Source organism: Drosophila persimilis, unplaced genomic scaffold (genome assembly GCF_003286085.1).
Source record: "Drosophila persimilis strain 14011-0111.01,24,50 unplaced genomic scaffold, DperRS2 tig00000002-arrow-pilon, whole genome shotgun sequence".
In the NCBI taxonomy this organism is placed as follows: Eukaryota; Metazoa; Arthropoda; class Insecta; order Diptera; family Drosophilidae; genus Drosophila; species Drosophila persimilis.
The window spans coordinates 7,897,131-7,921,355 of NW_020825289.1; the positions used below are offsets into that span (position 1 = coordinate 7,897,131).

At 48.1% G+C, this 24,225-nt stretch overlaps 5 protein-coding genes across 5 annotated transcripts; 4 read left to right on the plus strand and 1 right to left on the minus strand.

Moving 5' to 3' along the window:
• Positions 1-83: 83 nt before the first annotated feature.
• Positions 84-820, plus strand: LOC6590293. The gene is made up of 3 exons (XM_002016118.2): positions 84-168; positions 234-516; positions 580-820. Exons 1-3 carry the CDS (start codon positions 125-127, stop codon positions 700-702), a joined length of 450 nt encoding a protein of 149 aa, XP_002016154.1. The 5' UTR covers positions 84-124; the 3' UTR covers positions 703-820.
• A 156-nt stretch (positions 821-976) lies between these two features.
• Positions 977-1,492, plus strand: LOC113565045 (ATPase inhibitor A, mitochondrial). The gene is made up of 3 exons (XM_026985156.1): positions 977-1,056; positions 1,157-1,295; positions 1,352-1,492. Exons 1-3 carry the CDS (start codon positions 1,007-1,009, stop codon positions 1,418-1,420), a joined length of 258 nt encoding a protein of 85 aa, XP_026840957.1. The 5' UTR covers positions 977-1,006; the 3' UTR covers positions 1,421-1,492.
• Positions 1,493-1,558: 66 nt separating this feature from the next.
• On the plus strand, positions 1,559-2,593 carry LOC6590294 (5-formyltetrahydrofolate cyclo-ligase). Its single transcript, XM_026985155.1, has 3 exons — positions 1,559-1,869; positions 1,952-2,207; positions 2,270-2,593. Exons 1-3 carry the CDS (start codon positions 1,666-1,668, stop codon positions 2,500-2,502), a joined length of 693 nt encoding a protein of 230 aa, XP_026840956.1. The 5' UTR covers positions 1,559-1,665; the 3' UTR covers positions 2,503-2,593.
• On the minus strand, positions 2,578-8,593 carry LOC6590295 (protein virilizer). Its single transcript, XM_026985154.1, has 6 exons — positions 8,457-8,593; positions 7,699-8,393; positions 4,805-7,638; positions 4,050-4,746; positions 2,912-3,991; positions 2,578-2,845 (listed from the first exon to the last, which is right to left on the minus strand). The coding sequence occupies exons 1-6, from the start codon at positions 8,520-8,522 to the stop codon at positions 2,668-2,670; spliced, it is 5,550 nt and encodes a 1,849-aa protein (XP_026840955.1). The 5' UTR covers positions 8,523-8,593; the 3' UTR covers positions 2,578-2,667.
• A 1,409-nt stretch (positions 8,594-10,002) lies between these two features.
• On the plus strand, positions 10,003-24,121 carry LOC6590296. Its single transcript, XM_002016121.2, has 4 exons — positions 10,003-10,215; positions 21,854-23,060; positions 23,122-23,297; positions 23,358-24,121. The coding sequence occupies exons 1-4, from the start codon at positions 10,003-10,005 to the stop codon at positions 23,472-23,474; spliced, it is 1,713 nt and encodes a 570-aa protein (XP_002016157.1). The 3' UTR covers positions 23,475-24,121.
• The last annotated feature ends 104 nt before the right edge of the window (positions 24,122-24,225 follow it).

Sequence of the window (24,225 nt, forward strand, 5' to 3'; positions counted from 1 at the left end):
CTGGCATTCTCCGTCCAGTCAGTCGTAACTGTCTAAGTTTGAGCGTAGAATTTCCGACTTTTGTCTGAATCAGTTCTTATATATTTCTTTTTCTGAACAAAACGTTTCATTTCTCGAATTCAAAATGTTTGCAGCCGGACTCCTGCAACGTAGACTGAGCCTGAGCGCGTAAGTAGAGAGACCCATGTTTTGTTCATTAGAATTACACAGTGTACGCAACGAGAAACCTGCAGACTTCGACCAATATACCAGAAGAACTACAGTGATACGAAGTCCCCGAATCTCTACATGTGGGGCGGGGGCCTGGGCAAATTGCAGGGCGGTTTCAAGGAGGAGGAGTACTTCACCACAGTCAATCTGAATCTGATTGGGAAAATGCGCGGAAAGAAGGCTATCGCCGAGTTTTTGCCCAACTGGGATGAGTACCACAAGGCCATAGCCAATGACGCTCTTTACAACACCGCATTGATGAACAAGCACAAGAACGTACGCGAAGAGGCATTTTTCATGTCCGAGGTGGGTGCTGTCATAGCATATACATTGATTTCGTTCTCTTAATTTCAACTGAATCCGCCACAGACTGCTGATAACTTCAAAATACTGCAAGGACGTAACAAGGAAGAGGGGAAGTCCACTCTCGAGGACGATGCTGATGCTGGGCAGCAAGAGAAATTTGCCGCCGTACGGGCATCAATTGAATAGTAAACCGTTTTTGTTTATAATTTCATTGTTTGGGTAGGGTGAGCAAAGCTTTCTTAACCGTTGTTTGAAAGTTCTGTGCTCAAATAAAATTGTTAGTTCTTTATATTTAAAATTGATACTCGATAGGTGTATTTTTTGGGAAACAGGTTGGCAGGTCCGCAACGATGAAAATACTTATCGATAACAGAAACAGCTGTGGCGCGCGCAAGTTTCACAAATCGTCGCAATCGTTTGCATAAATCACACGCTATATATAACATATAACTATACTATATAATTGATTTGACTGGTATATAAGAGAAACATGTTTACACTGCGTCGTCTCAGTCAGCGCCTATACCCAAAGCAAATACAGTAAGTGTTCCATGAACATATTCTAGAAATTGCATAAGAAAATAGTATCGTATCGTTATCGTGCATACATACATATATTTGAACTATTTTCAATCTGCAGGCATTTGAAAATGTCACAGATCGGTGAACTCGGCAGTGGTGCCGGCAAGGGCGGTGGCGGCGGGGGCTCTATCCGCGAAGCTGGCGGATCTTTTGGCAAAATGGAGGCTGCCCGCGAAGAGGAGTTCTTCCACAAGCAGGTCGGTGGTGAGGCTGAATCGAGTGGATGCCGATTCTAATAGACTCTCCTTTGCAGCAAAAAGAGCAGCTTAAGAACCTAAAGACCAAGACGGAAGTCAAGACTCCAGATCCGGCCAAGAAATGAGCAATTTAATCAACCAACTGATTTGTATTTATTGAAAATCTTTGTTAAAAATATATACTATGTATGTTTAAAGTGGTTTCAGCACTTTTTACTTGATTGAATCAGCTGTTCGATTCTGGTTCAAACTAAGGTTCGCACGCGGTGGACCCACTCTGGATCGCCCTGCCATTTGTTTACGGATCGCAGTGGGGAGAAAAACGAGCGACTGATAACCGAGCGCTGATAAGACACCCGGAGACCTACAGATGTCCGCTTCTAGGCGGCAGCTGCAGACAGTTTTCACCGGTTTGGACGAGTGTGTGAGCATCGCATCGGACAAAGACAAAGCGCGGATGGCGTCGACTATACAAAATGGCCTGAAAGTGGCCCTGAGGAAGAGCATGAAGGATGCGCTCAAGTGCTTGGAGCCGGAGGCTATAAAGCGGCAATCGCACGCGGTCACCGCAAAGGTAATGTAATGATCAGGCCAGGCCTATGATAACGCTGGATAAGCTGAGTGCTGACTGCCGACATCTTATTGTTTGCCTTTAGGTGCTCCAAAGCGAGGCCTTCCGTCAGGCGCAACGTGTGAGCATCTACCTGAGCACCAGCGGCGAGGTGGACACGACAGAGTTGCTCTGCGAGATGTTTCGCCTGGAGAAGATGGTGTTTGTGCCCAGCTACGAGGGGGCCAGCATGAAAATGGTGCGTCTACGTGGCATGGAGGAGTACGAGAGCCTGCCCCTGACCAAATGGAACATCAAGCAGCCCGACTTCAAGGAGACCCGCGAAGATGCCATGACCAATGGTGGGTTTCAATATCATTAAGAGTGTTTAGAGCTTCTAGCACAATCTCTGATTCGCCTGCAGGTCACGGCATTGATCTGTTTATTGTGCCCGGTGTGGCATTCACCCGCTGCGGTGCTCGCATGGGCCATGGCATGGGCTATTATGACAAATTCCTGCGCCAGCACTCTGACAAATATCCCCACAAGAAGATCTCCTTCATGGCCCTAGCCCTCAACGAACAGATTGTGAGCCAGGAGGATCTACCGATGGACAACCATGACGTGCGTTTGCATAGTGTCATAACAGAAAAGTAAGCCCAGATCCTTTCGATCCTATATTTGTATAGATCCGAGCTTTTTAGCGAATTGTATAATCAAGATAAACTGACATTTCCCCATCTTCCGAGCGATCTCTCTTTAAAGTAATGGAAAATAGAATGAAGCTTAATAATGTATTGCAGGCAATCGAATGACCGATCTCTATCGTAGGTAGGGCGGGCGCGAGCGCAGACCACGCCCACGCGATCTGCCACTGTAGTGGGGCGAGGAGTAATGGGAGTCGCTGCCGCCAAAGTGCGATTCTGAGGTGGAACGATACGAGCCGCCACCAGACTCTGTCCAACTGGAGGGCGAGCCTATGCGCATCATTTTTTTTTGTCTGTCAAAGAAAAAAGACGGAGAATTAATGGAGAGTTGAGAGAGTGAAAGGACGTCTTATCGCTACCTAAAGGCAGCCGCTGCCGAGATGCGTGATCCCCGATTGCGACCCACTCGAGAGCCCCGCAGCATAGAGGGTATCTTGTTGTAGCCCGTTGGACCAGTGGGCTGAGCGCCACAGGTCTCCAAGGCCAGGAAGTCATCGACATGCAGCGACGGCGGGCGCGAGGTATTGGGCGGACGCGAACGAAAGAGATCGCCACGCGAGGGCGGCGGCCGGGCAAAGCCTCGTCCACGCACCGATGAGAGGAACATCTTCTTCTCTGGCCGCCCGGTGGCGGGCTCCACCTCCACACGCCGTGTACGGAAGCAGGGCGCTGTCGGCGTCATCTCGCGGTTGGACTGTGGTGAGCCGGAAAGATTCAGCGTGCGCTTCGACTCGCCGGAGGTGGCCAAGTCCGGATTGAGGCAGACATTGGCTAGGTCGGTGAGGTCGCAGGCTATGCGCTCGTAGAGCGGCTCGTTCATATCCTCGATCAACTCGATGGGCAGCGGCTCCAGCCAGTAGCGAGCCGTAAGCTGCGGATTCTCGGCAGTGGCGCAGTAGCGGGTGAAGATCGGCCGTGCGTCGTACTGGGTGACAATGCCTTCGGCCTGGGGCAGAAAAGGTTCCACGTTAAGGGATCCGCCACTGGAACTGGTGCTACAGCTGGCGGCAGGGTTGGCCCCATCATTTTCGGTTTCCACGGCGGGCGTTTCCATGCTGGCACTGCCCATTGCCTCCTGCCTGGACGCATGCAGGACAATCAGTTGCTTGAGGTCGCAAAGGGCAGCCTCATTGGCCAACAGTTTGTACTTTTCCAGCACTCGCAGGATGCGTGCCAGCACCGGCGGCCTGGCCATGTCAATGTCCTGAAACTCCACCAATTGCGCAAGCTCCATGGCCCCCAGCTTGAGGGTGCGATTCGGCATCGCGCACATCGGCGGCGGCGGTTCGATTTGCGTGAGCGAACGGAGCAGCAGGATCAGCGACTCGATGTTGGCATGGTACTCCACCGTCTCGTTGTGCAGGATGACGCGCTCCATCCAGGCCTGGAATTCGGTGAGTTTCTGCTTCAGCAGCTGGGCCAAGTGGTAAAAGGTGAAGCTGCAGAGAGCTAGATATTAGATATCACAGATCATTGGATGCTTGGCAAAATACTCACTCGTGTTCCGTGAGGATCACCAGATTGCGCACGGCCAGTATGGATATGCCATGGGTGACTTCGACGCTGGTTAGATTACTGAACACCGCATCGATGATCCGTGGTATGAGTTCCTTGGGCGGCAGGGCGGCTGAGAGATTCAGAGCAGGTTGAGCCGTCGATTTGTGGGAGATCAGGGATATGCCCGAGTCCAAGAAGCTGTCGAGGATGCGGTGCACCGCCTCCTGGCAGTTGGTCACCACCTCGTTGAACTCATTGAGGGCCAGCAGCGATTGGAACAGCTCCCAGAATTTGCCGGACAGAATCGAGAGCATGGAGCTCTTTAGCGGCGCAAAGGCGCACAGGCGCGTGGAGAAACGCAGGAGCCGCTCCAGATTGGTGGTGGGAATGCAGTTGGAGGTCTGGTACTCGGTGCATAGCAGCTCCGTGATGGTCTTGGCTATAAGGAGGGTCATGTTGGGGGCCAGATCCGAGAGCTGCATGCAGACGCGCTGCAGAAGCTCCGCCAGCTGCGGGAAGCTGGAGGGAGCCAGGGCCTCGACCAGCTTGGCGATCTGTCCGCTCTGCGGATGCAGGTGGGCGGACCACAGCTTCCGCTCGATGATCAGCCGCTGCTTGTGCTGTTGCTTCAATTGGTCGCAGAGCGGCTGGGGCATGGGCAGCGGGAGCGGCAGCAGTTCGGCCAGCAGCTTGAGTCCTGTTTTTAAGGGAGGCGTGGATGAACACTGGATGAATCTCTCGGGGCAAACACTCACCTGGTATAAAGTGCGCGGGTCCATCGATGTTCTTCAGCACCTCTCGCACCATCAGCGTCCAGAGGGACTTGTGCAGCGACTCTGCATCCTGCTCGTGCGGCTGGGTGTAGGCCAAAAGGCTTTTGACCACCTCCAGCTTGCACTGCTCCACCTCTGCGCCGGCCTGGCAGCGGGAGGGGTAGTAGTAGAGCAGATAGTAGACCTTCACCAGGTGATCGATGGCCGTCAGATCCTTGTAGGTGCCGTCGCGGCACAGTATTGCGTACGAGAGCAGTTCACGAAGGATCTGCAGCGTAGGCAGCATGATCTGGCAGCAGTGTACGCCCTGGATGGTCATCAGGGCGGGGGCATGAATGCCGGGCTGCTCAAAGTGCGTGCATAGGCGCTCCATGATCTGCAGCAGCAGCTGGACCCCATCCGCCGCATACAGCTGCAGGGCCACAAACCGATGCTTCAGCTCTTCGGTGCCGTGGGACTTCTGCCGGGGCTTGCTGATGGCCAGAAAGCGGAGGATGCGCAGGGCCATAATCAGGTCGCCGGGGAACGTGGTCAGATAGTCGAGGGAGCGACCAATCACCTCCACCAGCGGCATAATGTCGTCGTAGACGAACACATTGATCGCCTCCAGGGGCTTCATGTACACATACATCTCCTGCAGCACCGCCGACACAGAGGGCTCGAAGGTCTCGTGGTTCTTGGCCAGCTCCAGTATGACGCCGCCGTGCTCGATGAGGTAGTCCAGCTGCTCGCAGTAGCGCACACAGGCATCCACCATGTCCACCGCATAGCTCAGCACCGGGCTCTTGTACTTGGTGCCAGGGGAGCTCAGCAGCTGGCGCTGGGTCTGCAGCCGCTGCTCCTTCTTGATCAGATCCATGAAGATCTTCAGGTTGTTGTTCAGACCCAGCACCTCGATGGTGTGCTGGCGCCCGGAGGGATCGCAGGTCTGCGAGTAGATCGAGTGCATGTGCGTGGCTATCTTAATGGTGTCGTACTCGGGGCAGGCGGCTGTAAACGTGATGGCATCCAGATGGTAACGAGTCTGCACCTTGTAGGACAACTCGATGCCCAGGCGGGCCAGGCGGGGCAGCACGGGTCGAAGAATGGGTTTCCGTACAACTGGCGGGGGCGCCATCTTCGGCTCCTCCGCGGCGCGGATGCCAGCCGCTTTCCCCTCATCCGGCTTCTGCTCCACACTGTCGTCCATTGGCTTATCCTCCTTTCCCTCTGGCTTTGCCTCCACTACCCTGGGCTGGCTTGGCACCTCCTCCAGGCCCAGCAGTATGGACACAATCATTTGGGTCACGGGAAAGGCATCGTCCACAAAGTAATCGATGCCCACATGGGACCGGAGGAGGGTGTGCATCAGGTCCAGTGTGCAGAGGAACGTGGAGGCCGGCACCTCCTTGGGATTGCTCAGGATAACCAGCACGGCCTCGGCGAGCGAGTGCTGGACAAAATATGACTGCAGGGCGTTGCCAAAGCTCCGCTGGGCCGTGGGATCTGTGAGAACCTCGAACTTCTTGGAAACAGGCAGGAAGCGACGCGGCTGCTGGTAACTCAATTGGCTGTCGGTCAGGGCGTCCATGAGCATCTGGAAGGCAAACTCGATCTTCTGGCAGACGTCCAAGCGATTGGGATCTGGCGTCGCCTCAGGCACACTGGCATCCGTATCGAGAAAGATCTGGCGGCAGCATTGCTGGACACTGGCCAAGGCCTCGTACAAATGCAGCTTCTTGATAATGGCCTGCAGGGCGTATTTGGTTCTAGTAAGCTTCGCCGTCTTCAGGAAGTCCATAACCATCTGATAACCGTTCGTCTTGGGCGAGAGGAAATTCTGGACTCCCAGCCTAGTGTCCAGCATGGCATAGACCGCCTTGAGTAGCTGAAGCTTAATGGATAAGGCCATGTAGGGCTCTTTGTAGAGGCTGAGCACGGCCTCGAACAGATCGAAGTCTTGCTCCTGAAGCAGGTGTCCAAACAGTTGCTCATTGCTGCCCAGTAGCTCGGCCATGCGGGCCCCCAGCTTGATGTGGCGGATCTTGAACGCCGGCTGCGGCTGCATGCAGGCCGCCTGGAAGCTCAGAGCAACCTGCAGGACATTCGCCGCCTGGCGCAGATGCGCATCGTCGTGGCTGAAGAACTGCTGCAGGACAAAGTTGCGCCGCTTGTAGTGCTGCGAGAGGTATCCCAGCTGGTTGTTCAGCTGCTCGCCCAAGTAGACAAACTGTTCCCGCTCGTCCGCACTTAGCCCGTGCTCGTCGCTGAAGGCGGTGACGCTCTCGCAGCGTGTCTGCAGCGACAGCTTCTTGAAGAGCAGCCGCAGCGTTTCCAACTCCTTGTTAAGGTGAGCCGCCAGGTCGCCTTCGTAGACCAGCAACGGCCTCTGCCACGGCTCGAAGGCGTCGATGGCTGGCGGGGCAACGGCGGCGGCAAACTCCAGCTCACGCTCGTATTCGGCCGCTGCAGCCACGTCCTCGGCCTCGTCCTCTTCGTCATCGCCAATGATCTCGTCGTCGCTGAGAATGGGCTCGAATTGTTCCTGGGGCGTGCCAGAGCGCTCTTCGTCATCGCGGTCGCGGTGCAGGGACTCCGACGAGTGTCGATAGCCACGCGAGGCCTGCATTTTGTAGTGGGATCGCGAGTCGTCATCATCGTAGTCCATGGCATCGGGCGAGCGCGGTCTGATGGGCGAGTCTATCGATGCTGGCGGAGTTCGAGGCCACTTGTGCTCATCTGCATCCGACCGGGAACGATCGGAGCGCTTGCGACGAGACCGATGGCTGGAATACTCCGGTGAACGCGACCAATCTCTCGATCCCTTGTCGCGCGAACTGAAATCAAAATAAAAGACTGTTAATCTTCTTTCAGGAGTGAACAGCGTCAGAGCATACCATCTGATGTACTCCCTTTCGTTACTCTCCGAGTGCGTGTGCGTCCGCATGGGTGGCGGTGGAGGCGAGCGGTCCGTGGAATGGGTGGAGCGTCGCAGGCGACGCATCTCTCGCTGCTCCTCGTCGACATGCTGATGGTAATGCTGATGTTCGCGCGACAGCCCGTACTCAATGTCATCGTGCTCGTAATCGCTGACAACAACGGCCTTGTGCGGCACCAGCAGCTCTGTGGGAATCGGCTCCGCCCAGTCATCCTTCAGCACCTCCTCCTGCAGCAGGACATTGTGTGCCTCCGTACTGAGATTGCACATCTCCGGACCCGCAGGCTCGCAGGGCAGCGTTGGACTGGCTATGGGTTGCGTCACCGAGTTGGTCAGGATGCCATAAACGGCCAAGGTGATGGTGCTGTACCACCCGCGCAGCACGAGACCATCGGTGGGGATCTTCTCTCGCGAGCAGTCCAGGTGGATGCAATCGTTCTGGTTGTAACGCAGCAAGCCCAGGTTCTCAAACGCCGAGGCACCCGGCATGCCCAGGTCGTTCACAAAGAACTCCAGATCGAATTTGGATGGGTTCGTGGCGCCTAGACGAACTCCGCCCGGAAAGTCGGCCTGCACCCGCGCACCCAGCGGAATAATTCTCACTTGCGTGATGAAAACCGGCTTCGGGAACTGCACCAGATCCAGGTTTATGTCCTAAAGCAAAGTACGACGTGTGAAACAAAAGCCGTGTATGCTGGACACCGTTGCGCTACTCACGGTGATATCTTCGTGGGAGAAGGTGTCGAAGAACAACAGCTCGGCTCCATCGTCGACTTCGGTCATGTTGCAGTCTCGGTTCGGTCCAATTTTAAATAAGTTTCTTAAATTTATTTTCCGAAAACTGGCGTCAAGAGTGTGACCACTTACACATAATCACACACACAATGAGAGAGTATATTTTGGTATTTTTTAAGCTGAAATCGATAAAGGTAAAACAATCAGCTGTTTTTTATCGATAAGCAGATTTTAAATTTCTTGAACTTTTTACGTTCTGTTTTCTACTTCGTTCTTACTTCATACATACAAAGAAAATATAGTGGACTAGGCCTATTGGGGACACCACTTAAAAAACGCACCAAAAACTCAACCTCTTGGGTGGTGTGGAATAAGTTTCTTTATTTCATTATTATAGGGTATATATATATAGAGTAGGAGTAGGTCCAGAAGAGAAACTCGATCTGCTACATATGCCGGGGGCATCTTCGGGGCATCCAGCACCGCCTCCAACCGCAAATGGTTCATGAAATGAACCTCCTCCAATATATGCAGATTCTAGTCAGTCTCTGTTTTAAAGGTATCTCAACGATATTTAGCAATGGAAACCAAGAATTTGGCAAAAGGAACGTTTTTTCTCTTACGTTTTATTTGTTTGATCTTGATTCATTAATCGGATCGGACCGAAACGAATACAAAAATAGAGCAATATTGTTTCCAATCCTTGACGGGGACCGATTAACCCATTGTAGGCCAAGGGGGTATTTTAATATTCCACAGACAACAATGAAATTTTAATAATTTTAGCGAAGTTCAGATGAGAGATATCTTGTTTTTTTTTCTGTTCAGAGGAATGAATCGTTAATATTTTCAGCCATTTACCTGAAGTAGTTGAACTATTTAAAGAGGGGGCTAAAGTGGGCTAAGTTCGTTTTTTCATCATAGCGAGACGATATATTATTGTTGAGGAGGAAAAACAGCAATCTCCGTAGCAAGAAAACAAGTCAAGTATTTAAAATAAGCCATTCAAGTAGAGAATTGATTCATTAATCTGATAAAATTATTTGGGCAGGGCTGAAAGTTCGAACTAGCTAGAAATATTCGACGGAATATCAAAATCGAGGAATATGTATAATAGAAATTTAATTCGTCAGTACATTTACGGTATATTTTGGTATATTACTGATTGTCGATAAGACCGATAGCTCTTCTCCCTGAGTCCGGAAAAAAAATTGAACGGGTCGGTTGTGGCTGTTCTGTTCGATTGATTGTTTTTCCCTACTTCGCTCGAAATAAATTTTGCAACGCTCAAGAATCAACACACGAATGCTTTATCTTAATTTGCTAAAGTAAAGAAATTGAAATCCTTGTGTCACGCAATACAAAACGGGAAGTGACGCGTGAGTCCTTTGAAACAGTCAGAAGTTTGTCAAACAATTTGAATGAGTGTCGTCGTCTTCCTTTGATCTGCCGCGAGTGTACCGACAAACGAAAAAGAGAGGAAGAGATAAGAGTGCGATACCATTATCAATAATCCCAGAACCCCATCATGTCGATCTCGTGCAAATGCTCGAATTTTGTGGCCACCTCGTCCAAGCTGCAGCCCATCCGCTCCTTTGACGTAACGGCGTCTCCATCGCCGATGCCCGGAATCGAAGCTGAAGCCGGTGCTGTCCTGTCGACCCGGTTGTCGCAGGTATTTCAGGAAAAGTACCCCAGAGATTTTCCATTCTACACGGAGTTTATGGATTTCTTCAAGCACGTAAGTGTTGGATCCCATCGAAATTACAATTACTATCATTCAGTCCGAACTTATTCTATATACGCATCGGTCTTGCGTGTGTTTTCCAGTATTGATTGAGTGGGTAGTATGGGAAAGAGGGAGACGAGAGAGTAAGCGAGCATAGCATAAAAATAAGCAATAACAATGGGCCTATGTTGAATGCGAGTGTGTGTGTGTGTATTATCGTTCTTTATGCTTTGTGTGCCGGCCTCTATGGCTTTGCGTTTGCTTTGCCTTATTCTTTGCTTTGCTGCCTATTCTTGAGGCACGCACAATCGTGCTCACAAACATACCCACACACACACACACGCATAAATATGGGATAGAAGAGGCCTAGGCAAATGGAAAGGGAAGAAGAAATAGGGTCATTTCATCCATGAGAAACATGTACACATGTACATATGGTGTGAGGCATGATGGCATCCCATCCCTTTTCAAATTTATTTTCTGTTTTTGGCAGGCCGGTCCAAGTGCATTTCCTTTGCCGATCTTTCTCCTTTGGCCCAGCACCTGTTTTGTGCCTGGAACACCCTGTATACGCGTTTTCTGTCGCCTCCTTCCTGATCGACGGTATTTTTAGTTCTCTGCGTCAGCTTCTGCTTCTGTTTCGCTTGGGATATTCTGTTTTTTTGGTTTTTGTAGTGCCTTTTATGATTTATGCGCTTTTGCTTTCCGTTTGTCACGCCCTCTCTTGTAAGTAATTTGCATAATTTCATACACATTTTCCAGTTACTTCCCCCTCAAAGGCGTCGCAAAGGGTGGGACCCGGGACTGACTGGGCTGTGACGGGTTAAGTGGAGTCGGTTCCACATTTTAACATTTGAATGTTATTCTCCGGGAATTCTATTGTTTATTTGTTGATTTCATTATGAAGCGTATGCGTTTAAAAACCCCGTCTGCCCCACCACTTGAATGAAAGTTTAATTTTACCTTAACCCCCAAACACTATTATTCATTTTATTTGTATTTTTCCATTCGATTATTATTCTTCCTCAACAAAGCAGAACCTCTATCTCCTTCTCTCTATCTCTCTTGCTCTTTGTAGCCACCATCTTGTCCACAATTTTCAAGGTTAAATCTTGCTATCCCCACTTTTTCTTGTCTCTTTTATCTCTCACCTTTTCATCCCCGTAAGCACTTGTCACGTTTTGACAGCCACTGAGCTGATCCCAAGTTTGAGCAGCTTTAGGGACCACTCGCCCCAGAGTGGTTCATTGTGGGAGGAGGAGGATTCTGTTCAACCATCAATATTTGATTTTGTATTTTCTATAATCACGCCCATTGCACAGCCCACCGCAAGATTGTGTATGTAATTTGAGTTTTGCATTTGTTTTAATGCCAAATTGACTTGCGGTTTGATATTCGCCTTTGTAGTTGTTGCTTTTGTACTGCAGCCACTTCAAAAGCGCTGGGGCGTACAACAACATCAGAGCCAACAAAAACCATCATCATAATAATGGGCAGAGTCGAGACAAATAGACCAAAAAGTGTTATTTTGAATAATTCAAAGCTCAAAACAAAATAAAAGCGAGAACAACAAGAAATCGTCAAGCAAATGCCGAATAACAAATGCACTTACATATGTAGATAAAACTTAAACTGTTGAAAACTTAAACAGGGTTTTACATCCAAAAGATCATAATTCTTATATGACTAATAAGCGGGTACGTTCATCAGCTGACGTCAACTGTCATCAGCTGTTTTTTGTTACAGTTTCAAGCAATAGAATACAGCAATACATGTACATTCTCTATCCATAAGTCCGAAAATGTCATACGATGTACATTATTAGAACCTTATCAAGTCATTGGTACTCTTACACATCTATAGGGTATGACTTATATTAAAATATACAGACATAGTATATATCACAGCATATGTATGCCTATAGATATATGTATGTATGTACATATGGATGTACATATGTATTCCCCTATACAGAGCCAAAACGGAACGCTTTTAGAATAAATTACGAAACCAGCGACAAAACACACAAGCAAAAGAAGTAAAAAAGCACAAAGAGCAGGCAAGAAGAAGACGAAAAGAAGGTGGAGGATGGGGTGGAGAATAAGGAGAGCGACAGTGTGGAAGCGGGGCAGAGGTGCGGCTGAGGAAGAACAACAACGGCAGCAGAGCCAAAATACAAAACAAAAAACTTGTTTATAATGTTTTTTTTTCCTCTCCCTCCCTCTCCCTCTCTTGTGTGTGTGTGTGTGTGTGCCTGTGTTGTTGGATAAACAAGTTTCTGAGATTTCCAAATGCGGCCGGTCCGGGGTTTGGATTCGGATTCGTCGTATTCATCAGATTCGTTAGTTCGTTGGTGTTCGGTAAACCGGGCACTGTGCCCTGGGCCTACTATGCCTACTGGGCGCCCTCTCAGCGAGGGGGAGTCATATGTATCCATGGGACTGCGGGGGGATCAGCAAGGGACAGAGAAAGAGATGGTTTTGGGGCATTTTGATGGTCCCTCAGTTGACAGGCCGGCAGCTAGCCGCACCCCCTTCGGCCCACACAACCGCACTCTATACAAGAGCTGCGTAGGCCTCTCCTAATCATCATGGGACTGCGTAAAATGTTTATTATACACAATTTTATGCATAAATATTTTTCCAAAAACTTGTCCAACTTTTGTGTCTTTTTTTTTTGATGGCAGATGGTGCTGGATGGTGCTGTGTGTGTGTGAAGTGGGGAGCAGTTACAAGGTTGCATACTACACTAAATTTGTTGTTTCAAGAGATAATCACCATTCACCAAAAGCCACAAGAATCAAGAGGAACTAACGATTAATTTGTATCGTAATATGCTCACCCGCCACTGAGCCTGGAGTTTGGGTGGAATTAACAAGGATCTTAGAGCAGAGCAGTCGGGAAAGTCCTCAATGGAAGAGGAGAGCGCTCCCTGTAATGAGAGTGGAGTACCCGGGGAGGCTGCAAGCTGTACATACAGTTTGAGATGCCTTGCAGGACTGCTAACAGCATCCTGAAGGAAGAGAGTAAAAGAAGATATAGCCGATCACCCACCGCTCTGTAAAACGAGAGGCTATGTTTAAGGGGCGCACAGTTTTAGACGAACTGTGAGCGGCAAACGGTTGTGTTCACTTCTGTTCCAACCTCCCCGGTCCGCCTTCTAATTGCTTCTTCGTCTGCTTGATTGCACGCCCGTCTCTTATCAATTTGTCGATTGTCCAGCGCCCACTTGCTAGACTCGCAGACTCTCGCGTTCTCTCTTTTGCACACACACGCACACGAACACACACCTAGCTGTTTCTAGGTTATCAAACGGTAAAAGAGCTTCGACACACACAAACACACACACACACATATGCACTCGCTGCGATTCTGCTGACGTTTGTCTATCGTCAGTCGTGAGACTCTGCCTTTTGATACCCACACAGAGGGTATTAGTATTATGATAAGAGGTTTGCAAAAGCGCGTCCCCCCTTCCTGCAAAAATGGATCACTACTACAATATCATGGAGAAAGTTCGATCGTTTGAAAAAACCAAATAGGGATGAACATTTGCCATGAATATGGATGGATGGATATGCAAAGGGTATTAAACGTTTCGTTGCCTCTTTTTCTTGTTTTCTATTTTTGTATGGTTTGGTGTTGTTTTTCGTCTGTGGTTTTACGAGTATAGCCCTTTACTTTGCAAATGTTCAGTAAAAATCATTCTTCAAAAAGAAAAACAAAAACGAGTTTTTTGATCAAAACAAATTCAACAGTCCCCCAGATGCATTCATATGCTAATGCAGTGTTTATTTTTAGACCGACGAAACCGAAAACCCTTTTCCAACCCACTGACTACGTGAAAACTACAATCAACAAAATAAACCAAATAAAAAAAAAAAACAATAACCAAGTTTTTTTGTTTTATTAATTTACTATAAGGCACAAGTTATCAATCAGTCATGACTATACTATATGCCTATAAGTGTGCGGGGATAATGTAAGGCGCGGCTTTATAAATAGGCATTATCACATGTAAAGTGCTCTCTCGAGTGTGCGGGATGGTCTGAGAATTTCTACTGGTTTCTGTGAAATAATAATAGTAATTCCTAGCTGATAAGCGGGCGAGGGGCATGAGCAAAGTGTCGGCAAATCAGCTTGCAAAAGATAATGTTAGTGCTACTAAATCCTGTTGACAGTGTAAGAAATATGTTGCAGAGAGCAGGATACAAAGCATATGTATGTAGAGACAGGTCACAGTTCGAGAGTCACTGCTGGGGGGTGCCTGGTGCTGCTTCCTTCCTGCTCGAATCAGAGCCAGCCACCCCACTCCCTCTGCCCCCCTTGGAGAGAGCGCGCGTGTCGCTTAATTGAAAACCAATGTTAATCTTTGACAAGTTTAACCTTGAATGCGGCAGCAGTCAATCTTTACATACATATGTATGTATGTATAAACTCACTGAAATATAGTAAACATATATGTACATTGTATGTACACACTGGACCGCACCAATGTTGCCAATGCAGTGACACTCGCAGGCCGTTTAATGAGCGTGTCAAGACGCTGTTAAACTTTCAACCTTTTGGCGCTCAGAAGGAGTGTGTGTGTGTGTGTGTGTGTGAGAGAGTGTGTGGCACTGGCGGGGCAGGCCTTGTAAACTCTGTCAGGGCAGCCATTGCACCCCAGTGTAAACAAAACTATAAATTCTCGAATTGAGAAACTGTGTGCTTGGCTAAAAATAGAAACTAAATGAACAACAACAAAAAAAAGCACCTCTTTGGCGCAGAACACAACGTAGAATTTTCAAATATTCTACGCGAATATTTTATTTTGCGTGTGCGCTGCGGTTCTGTTGTGTGTGAGAGGGAGAGAGATAGAGTGAAGAGGGTTGGGATTCTCTTTGGGGTTGGGGGTTGATTATTGTTGTTGGTTTATTGTCGGTCGCTCACGTTTACTTGGCGTGATTTTTGTATTTTGGCGAGGGGTTAATATCTTTCTTCTCTCCCTGCAGACCCCTCCCTGCCATCCAATTAAATGCCGGCTGCGCATAAATATTTGCAAACCAACAAACAAACAAAAAAAAAAACAAGCAACAAAATGTGTGTCAAATGTGTGGTCAGAGATTTGTTGGCATGGGATAAACATTCATCACGGTAACACATCTCAATTTTGTTCAGATCCACCTGAAGGAGCAGAAAATTTAGGAGTGCCCGTTTTGGGAGATGCAGCTACTGGGGAAATACCCCAGAAGAATGGAATTTTTTCGGGACTTCTATTCTTCTCACTTTGCAGCTGTATTTGTACTATTTTTCCTTATCAATTCTAGTTCTTGACAATTCTAACTAGATCAATAGCTATTTATAGAGCCCAAGGCATAGTAGATAATCGAGGCTTATCACAATCCATTTCGGTAGCTCCAAAAATAGTCCAAAGGCAATTACAGGCGCACACTGAAATGTCAACTTCAGATGATCTCATTTATTTATAAGAATACATACATATGTACATATATGCGTGTATGTGCGTGTGTCTGTGCGAGTAAACTAACAATTAACAGCAGACCCACAGGGTAGGCTGTCGTCCGACGCCATCTTGGCTATTTGTTTATTAAATTTGAGCGGAGTCTACTCGCACGCCGCCAGACCACAACCGTACAGCCGTACAACCGTACAGCCGTACAGCCGTAGACCGGCGACCGGCCCTGCCTGCCGGGTAGGTAAACAACACACGGCAACAAAAATTTGTTTGTCAAAGTTTTTTGATAACAGAAAAAGCAAAAGCCACAGCCACAGCACACCCCTGCCAGCCGCAAGCAAACATTGTTGCGCTTAATTTACTGTTAGAGGCAGCCAGCCGGCCAGTCGAGCCTTGAATCGTTTACTCACCTCTCGCACTAGCTTTCGCCCCTCTCTTGCTCTCTCAAAGCACCTCCTCCCAAAGGGCTTTCACGTGTGCACGTTTTCCAAAGCTCTGCCGTCTCTCGCTCTCTCTCTCTCTCTCTCTTGCTCTTGATTGCATTCAGAGTTTCAGGCCATTGGCTGTTGCGGGTATCGTCTGGGGCTCTGACGCGGAGCTTGTTTGGGTTTTGTGCCTTATCAGATTTTGTTTTCAAACGACATTGAATGATATTTTTTGTTGCTGTTGTAGATAGGAAACATTTTGATTAGGAAAGTGCTTAGAGGAGTTGGGGAGGAAGCCTTAATTGGTTTAGAAAGTCGGAATGGGAATAACAATCAATCGTATCCTATTCGTTATATATGTTCATATGTATGTAGTTCGATCATTAATTGATTTAGGCTAGAGGCATTAAACTAGAGTTTGGGATTTACGATAATGCCTCATATGTGAACATTTATCTTTGGCCGCAAAACTTTCCATAGATAAAAAATACTAATTCCCCACAAAGTTGTATTGTATTCTATTTTCTTGACCTGCTTCAAATACCGTAACAATACTAATCCCTCAAATCTTGTAGCAGGGCCAGAAGACTCTCCCCCTCTGCGCCGCAATCGCGTATGGCACCCGTCGTCATGTCCGTCCCATGACAAACATGTTTTGGTAATCAAGTAAGCCTAAGAAATGACGGCATGTCGGTCGTTACATGGAATTGAGTTGGGCTTAAGTTTGGGGCTTAATTCAAGTGAGTCACCACCCACCGGACGGGAACCAGAAGAGAAGAAGAGAAGAAGATATCAGAGACTGCCACTGGGAGAGAGTGAGAATCTGAAAAGGTATGGTACCCCGAATGATAGAATCGTCCAAGATTATATGTATGCCAATTGTTGCCTGTGCAGATGTTGGCATACAATGCCCAATGCCTACTCCTATAACAGCCCTCTACTAGGGACCCCTCCGCAAAGGTCTACCAGATAACAAATAACGAAACCCAATGGAAAATTTTGAGATCACAAATGAGCACAGAACCCAGAGCAGTAGAGCAGGGAGGGCGAGAAATAAAACAAATTGGCAATTGGTAATCCGAAAAGAGCGAATCCGAAAAACGAGCCACACCCCGCTTGCGCGTGTCCCCAGCTGTCTAAAAGTTGTTTATGATAATGGTCCAACATTGGCAAAGGGGGGCGGGGGGTTGGTGGGTCTCTAAAGAGAGCACCCCGCGAACCCCACCCACCCCCCCTCTGGGCGATCCAAAAGTCAAAGCAAACAACAAGCGGCAGCCAAATCTATAAAAGATTATTTTCGTAGTTTCTTTTGCCAGTTGATTTGTTTACAACTTATTTTCTTTTTGGCTGAGTTTCGGTCTTTCGGTTTCTCGTCTCTCTGTCTCCCTTCTTCTTGTGCGCAAAAAACAAGAAGAAGCAAAATTCAATGAAAATAGAAACTGAAATGGAAAACAAAACAAAGGGAAATGCGTCAGTCGCCAGCGGATATTACTTCTTTTTTTTACGGTGGGGGGAAAGCATGATTGATGGACTGATTGATTGGTAATTATCGGGGTAGGTGTTAACACATTTTCCGAGCAGTTTATCTATCAATTCTATCAATCTATCTATCGGTACTCTCACTCTCACTGCCACTGTCTATCTCTCTCTTCTATGCGCTCCCTCTATATTTGCATTCGCTCTTCGTTTGTGAAGAAGCTTTCGGTTACAGCAGTAATCCTCCATTTTCCCAATCCAAATCGAAGCGAATCGAATTTGCATACAATACGAGACCCAAGACCCATTAGGAAAATGCGAGTGTCCGTCGGTGTCGAGTATCGTCTGGCCATAATTAATGCCAGGCAGTCAAATTACAAACAGCCAGATCCAGAGCCATACCAATAATAGTCACAGCCCAACAACAACAACACATTCATTATGCAGAAATGTGCAAAAATGTGATAAATGATTACAGACACATGCATATCTAAAAGTTGTTTGTTTTATGATTGTGTTGTGTAAGGCCTGCCTGCCTGCCTGCCAGACAGGCCAGAGCGGGGGACGAGGCTCGACATGTGCTGGGGCTCGGGGAACACACGAGTCGAGTATGCATTGATATGAATTTCAATTGTTTCGGTCTCTGTCCCAGCAGCCGCAGAATAACAACTACAATTCAAGTGCGCAACTTTTTAATGACAGCAAAAATAGTTATTTAACAGCCACTGTTAACAGCCAACAGTGTTAACAGCCAATCAGCCACACTGAGAGCACAAGATCTGCGCACACTGTTAGCTTAACAGCAGACTAACAGCCGGCACGTGCGGGCGGGACTGCTTCCTGTGGGAAAGAACAACATTTATGGAAACGTTTTGATGTTGTGATATAATACGTTGGCTAGAAGTAGAATTTTTAAAACCAGTATAACGGGTATCTCTTAAAAATATTGCCGTTTGTACGAGTCATAATTTAAAGAATTAAATGCCAAGAACACATTCTAAAGGATGAGGCATGCGGGCTACATACACACGAGTAGTTTCTAGCCCATTAGTTTATCTGATAAAATCGCTGAGCAATATATAGAGGTGTGTGGGTATCCATGTCGAATATCACGCACAGCTCTCGTTGACAGTTTGACAGCGAATCCGACAGTTTAGACAATTTGCAAACTGATTCTCGCTGGGCAGTGCCCCAGGCCATATGCATACTCCTCCATACATATATTATTCAGTTGTCGCGCTTTCGAGTGCGATTCCATGCAATTTATATTGATTTCCGATATTCCGGCAGCGTGCGGCTGTCGTTACGTGCTTTTTGTCGCGTTCCTTCCTCTCAGAGTCTCCGTCTCTCTCTCTCGGACTACGTTTTATTTATTAATATTTCATTTTGAGATTCGGTGTGTTTATTTTGTTGATGTGATTACAATTAATCAAATGGATCCATTAAATATATAGTCATATGTCAATGTCGGGCGTAAATGGGTATTTAATTAGTTCGTGCAACGTTCGGGGGCGCCGCAGCATAATTGGCAGCCACTGTGTATTCATTTAATTTCAATTAGCAGCCAATTCCAATTCGAACCCACTGTGCCGCCGTCTGTCTGTTGTCTCTTTATCATTGTTTCTCTCTCTCTCTCTCTGCCTCTTGCTGACTCTCTCTCGTGCAGCATTTACAGTTAATTAAGCAGGCAAGAGATGAGAGAGGCCTGCCAAATGCGAGAGTCGAAGCGTGTGATACCCTAAACTAAACAAAAAGGTACAAAAATTATCTCCCGCCGACTTTCCAGTGCCTTTTTTTTTGCCACTCTCTCACTCTTTGCCTCTTTCCAGTCATCGCATTCTCTATATCTCACGTCGTTTGTGTAGTAATTGTAAATCTCTTCTTGTGTGCAAACATCTGAACCAAATCGTAATACCCCCTCTTCAAGCTGGGTATCAAAAGAGAGCCTACGTGTGTATGCCGCTGCAGCAGAACAATTGCTAAAAGAAGAGTCATTGACATTTTGCATATTGCAAAATACAGAGAGAGGGAGAGGGAGAGCGGGAGCGGAAGAGGCCCTAGAAAATGTGTTAGCCTAGCCGCCTTCTACAAATATCAGACGATATGGACGGGGGGCGACACGTAGGTGCAAGTGGGAGAGGGAGAGTGCTCAACATTTTACAACTCTGACGACGTCGGAAGATAATGTGGGCCGGACGAGGCTACACAGAATCAAGAACAAGAACAACAGTCATAAAAACTGTAAATGAGGTAGAGAGAAAAAAAAGCCCAGAAAGAATGAAGTAGAATCGATGGAGTATTGCACTTACCCTGGAAGCACTGGGGATCTTACAATATCCTCTTGTGTAATTAAGAGATCAATCAGAAGGCCATCTTTTGCAATCACCCCACAATCTTATCTGCTTTTCTATGGTATATACCATAATACCTCCTAAGTGCTACTACATATGTACAGGGTATCCAGTATTGCGGGAGACACGCACTCAACAACAAAAACAGTCGTAAAATAGCGCGACTCGACGCTGAGCTAATAAGCCCCAGGGGCCCATAAATATATTTATGCGTTTGACAGCAGAAAACAGAAAAACACCCAAACACTTGACAATAATGCATTTGCATTGTCATTTGTTGTGTGTGTTTTTTTTTTTCTGGACAAATATTGTACAGTACGATAAGATATTACGGCAGAGAGGGTAAACAATAAACATTCAAGTGATGTGCAGACACTGGACGCTGCCCTGTGGTGGGAGAGGCGTGAGTGTGACCACACCGTAAGAACATTCCGAACAGGGGGGGGAGATGGACAAATGCAGAGTGCCCTGGGCATCGTTAGGTTCGTAAAATGTGTCATTTTTCAAATGTCGCCCCCCCCCACTCCCACTGGGGTAACATTGCGCTGGTTCATAAAAATACAAAATGTAGTAATAGCAGTGCGAGAATGTTTCCATAAAAATAAAGACAACACTTGTCGCTTGTTTATGCATTCAATTTCACCTGATGACAATGACGATGATGATGATGATGATGGAAATGACAATCTAGGAGAGTGCATGCAACGAGAACACACTGGTTCCACCCCCCCTACACCACCACGGTGGCGGACCTGAATGGCAACATTGTCATTTGATTTGTGCCGACGTTTGCATTCTATAACTTAATTCAATTTAATTCTGTTACGCTCCTCCAACCGGCTCTGGTTCGGTTCTCTCTTCTGTTTCACGGAATTCAAGTGTCGAATTTAGCAGAACACGTCTATAAAGAGTGCTCGGTTCCTGTCAGCTGTCAAACACGTGCGCGACGATCAAAATATATGCGGGAATTACGGCACAAACTCATGTATACAACAGTGATAGAACGGGATAGGGTTTTATTTACGCATTGGATAAATTCCGTTCTTCTGGTATTCTGCTCTGCCGTCTATGGAGGACACTTGGCGGGGTCACCATTTGTTGAAATACTTTTAATCTATGCAGAACTTATCTTCATCTTGCTTGGATCACAAACCTGTATTTGGTGGGTTATAGATTTGATTCTGTGAATATTTGGCTAAGGCGAAAATGTCTGGATTCACCATTTGTCGGGGTCACCATTTATTGTTTTTTTTACTTTTGTTATCTTCTATGATAGCTTTCGCTGACAACCACTCTTCCATAGTTTGTAAGACGAAATTGGAAACATCCTCTGCGTTCCATTTACGAGTATATCTATTGATATCAATTGTAATATCAGTGTATCATTCTGCCCATCAGCATGACTGTCAATATCGAATACGAGTAGTCTGTTTTTTGTTTGTTTTTTTCCGTGGGTGGATTCGTCTTGGTGGGTGTCAGAGGGTAGTGACAGCATTTAAGCATTCCCCTAATTGTTTGCTGTTGACTTGTTCCATCTGCTCCACTGCTTGTTGTGTGTTCTGTTCGATGATAAGCCCTTGACTTCACTTCTCTTCCACTGGGAACATAATTGACAAATTTGCACTTGAACTACTGTGTGGATGGATGCGGAGGGGGTGGCTGGGGGGTGCTGGTGTGCCAATCCAATAAAAAGTATACAGCAGAGAAAGAGTAGTTGTTCTTGGAGGTAGAAGGAGCGGAAGCAGCAGATAATGGCTTGGCTTGCAACATTGGGGAACGAATGGGGAAAGTGTTATGGCCTCTTATCAGGCATTGACCGAGCTACCGACCGACCAGAGTCTTATCACCTTATCACCTCCACCTGAATCAATGACTAATCTCTTATAATAATACCCTTCTCTGTTCCTCTCCTCTCCTTCGGTTCTGTTCTATTCTGCACAGGCTTATGGACCCATTCCAGACCTCACCGTAAACGTGATCAATCAGCGCGAACTGCTCTTCGGCCTCACGCTCGATGCGGGCGGAGAGAGCTGGCAGCTGAGTATCTGCATCAATTGCAAGGATGTGCTGTGCGCCAAGCGCCTCACAGCCGGAGCCGGAGCTGGAGCCGTGGCGGGGGCCACGCCCAACCAATACCTCATCAACAGCACGCTGCTGAGCAACGGCGAGGAGCTTGCCCAGCGACGCGGCCTCAAGTCATATTCGGAGACGTTCGATCTGCTGGTCATGATCAGCGGTGTCCTCTCCCCGCCACCACCGGCCACGGGCATGGCCGCCTCGTCATCGAGCCTCAGCATTGGCTCGCTGGCGGGCAATCCGCTGGACATGAAGCAGCAGCGCCTGCGACAGCTGCTGGCCAACAAGCAGGCGCGCCTGCAGGAGGAGATCAAAAAGACGAACGAGCGCATCGAGCGGTATGCGGGAACGGAGTTCGAGCTGCTGAAGAGCTTCCGGGAGAAGGCGGACCAGGACTGCGCCCAGTTGATGCACCACATCCGGCAGGTGCCGGAGCATGTGGCAGAGCTTCTCGATAGGGGCATGACCCCCGCCCTGGAGGTGACCGGCAATTGGCTGCCCAGTGCAGCCGGTGCCAGGCGTCGGAATACGATAAGCAGCCGCCGGGAGCTTAGCAACCCCACCACGCCCACCACCACCCTCAACCATCCCCCCAACTTCCTGGCGTTGAACCAGCAGCAGCAGCAGCAACCCTCACAGCCATCGCAGCCCCAGCTGCAGCCATTGTCCAGTGCCGCCTCCTCGATGGCCAGCGTCAGATTGAGGAAGATGTCCAACTTCGATACGCCGCCCGCCACGCCAGAAGCCACGCCGATGAGCGTCGGCAACAGTCCCACTTTCAGACAGCAGCAACAGCAGCAGCAGTCGTCGGTGGCAGTTGCCCCACACCTGCTTGCCACACACGGCGGCGGAGGAGGACGAGGAGTCACTGCGAACGGGGAGGACGATGCTGATGACTGCCTGTTCGACCTGGAGGATGTAGAGGAGTATACGGTGCCGCAGCCAGTGCCCGTACCCGTGCAATCCGGATATCCACACACCCTGATGTACCAGCGGGTGCACAGCATCCAGCCAATGCAGAACGGGATGGTCGATGATCTGGACGAGGCCGATACAGCCGATGAGGCGGAGGGTGAGTAAGCAGCAGGGATCGGTATTTGTCAGTGACTGAAATGTGTCTTGTCTCTCCTTAGATGCCCTGGATCTGGATAGCTCCGTTTCCATACCCGTGGGACGGGCTGGACGTCCGACGCAGGCCCAGCTGATGAACTTTGCCAGGAGTCTGCCCATCGAGATGCCCAACTCGACGCTTGCGGAGCGGGCAGCAGTCGCCAACAATAACAACAACTTTGCGTTGGGCTGCGAGGAGGTAAGATCCCTCAGTCGCAAAAGAGATGGAAGTGCATTCACATATGTAATCTTTCGACAGGGTTTGGACAACATCGATATAGCGGCCAGCATTCAGGCGCTGACCAAGAGTGTCCATGGAGAGGCTGTGTTTGGGGACCTGCCCCGGCCCCGTCTGCGCTCCCAGATCGAGGGCTAGCGCAGGGAGGCGCCGCCACAGCGAACGACGGGGAGAGGGAGATGACGAGTCGAGAACCACCACTACGTACACATACTTATATATATACATATAAATCAGTTCGTATTCCGCATAAACCCACACAACACACACACAAATCCGCGGACTGGATCCAAGGGAGCGCATCCACAACGAAAGATAGACCATAATAAACAGGCCAAGAATTTGCCATCTTGGAGGCATCTGAAGGCAGAACTACCATCTACAGAGTACCACTTGGGCAGTGAGGCGCAAGCTGCACCACCCACCACACACCACAGACTACACATCCCTTCCTTCTTTGACATGTTTTTCCTCATAAGTTCTTTTTTCATTATTTCGCGATGATCTTCGATTGAAAAGTTTGTATTTTCTTCGAACGACAAGTGCAAGCGGACGGACCCATTAGTAGCGGGTGCCGCCGCCGCTGCACATTAGTTTTGTCTAACTGATACTGATACGATGGTTACTGATGATGATGATAATGATGATGATGTTGTTAGTTTATACAATGAATAATCTAGTATACATATACTTGCATATATATCTTTATATTATAATATACTATACATATACAGAAAACTATAAAGAAGCGCCAGCAGCAAGACCGACCAACTGTCGAAACTTAATTGAAATCGCGGTTTTATTTAACGAAAAGGAATGTTGTTTTACGGCTAAAGATAAATGGGAACTATTCCTGAGAAATAAAGGAACTTTTGGCTTTTAGGGAAGA

Excerpts from the sequence above, each read along its gene's own strand:
- LOC6590293 (XM_002016118.2), top strand. The coding sequence starts at position 125 with ATGTTTGCAGCCGGACTCCTGCAACGTAGACTGAGCCTGAGCGC. Across the intron at positions 169-233 it reads CGTAGACTGAGCCTGAGCGC|ACTTCGACCAATATACCAGA; the intron begins GTAAGTAGAGAG and ends AGAAACCTGCAG. Across the intron at positions 517-579 it reads AGGCATTTTTCATGTCCGAG|ACTGCTGATAACTTCAAAAT; the intron begins GTGGGTGCTGTC and ends AATCCGCCACAG.
- LOC113565045 (XM_026985156.1), top strand. The coding sequence starts at position 1,007 with ATGTTTACACTGCGTCGTCTCAGTCAGCGCCTATACCCAAAGCAAATA. Across the intron at positions 1,057-1,156 it reads CTATACCCAAAGCAAATACA|GCATTTGAAAATGTCACAGA; the intron begins GTAAGTGTTCCA and ends TTCAATCTGCAG. Across the intron at positions 1,296-1,351 it reads AGGAGTTCTTCCACAAGCAG|CAAAAAGAGCAGCTTAAGAA; the intron begins GTCGGTGGTGAG and ends TCTCCTTTGCAG.
- LOC6590294 (XM_026985155.1), top strand. The coding sequence starts at position 1,666 with ATGTCCGCTTCTAGGCGGCAGCTGCAGACAGTTTTCACCGGTTTGGAC. Across the intron at positions 1,870-1,951 it reads CGCACGCGGTCACCGCAAAG|GTGCTCCAAAGCGAGGCCTT; the intron begins GTAATGTAATGA and ends GTTTGCCTTTAG. Across the intron at positions 2,208-2,269 it reads CGAAGATGCCATGACCAATG|GTCACGGCATTGATCTGTTT; the intron begins GTGGGTTTCAAT and ends ATTCGCCTGCAG.
- LOC6590295 (XM_026985154.1), bottom strand. The coding sequence starts at position 8,522 with ATGACCGAAGTCGACGATGGAGCCGAGCTGTTGTTCTTCGACACCTTC. Across the intron at positions 8,394-8,456 it reads TCTCCCACGAAGATATCACC|GACATAAACCTGGATCTGGT; the intron begins GTGAGTAGCGCA and ends ACTTTGCTTTAG. Across the intron at positions 3,992-4,049 it reads GTGATCCTCACGGAACACGA|CTTCACCTTTTACCACTTGG; the intron begins GTGAGTATTTTG and ends AGCTCTCTGCAG.
- LOC6590296 (XM_002016121.2), top strand. The coding sequence starts at position 10,003 with ATGTCGATCTCGTGCAAATGCTCGAATTTTGTGGCCACCTCGTCCAAG. Across the intron at positions 10,216-21,853 it reads TTATGGATTTCTTCAAGCAC|GCTTATGGACCCATTCCAGA; the intron begins GTAAGTGTTGGA and ends TATTCTGCACAG. Across the intron at positions 23,298-23,357 it reads TTGCGTTGGGCTGCGAGGAG|GGTTTGGACAACATCGATAT; the intron begins GTAAGATCCCTC and ends ATCTTTCGACAG.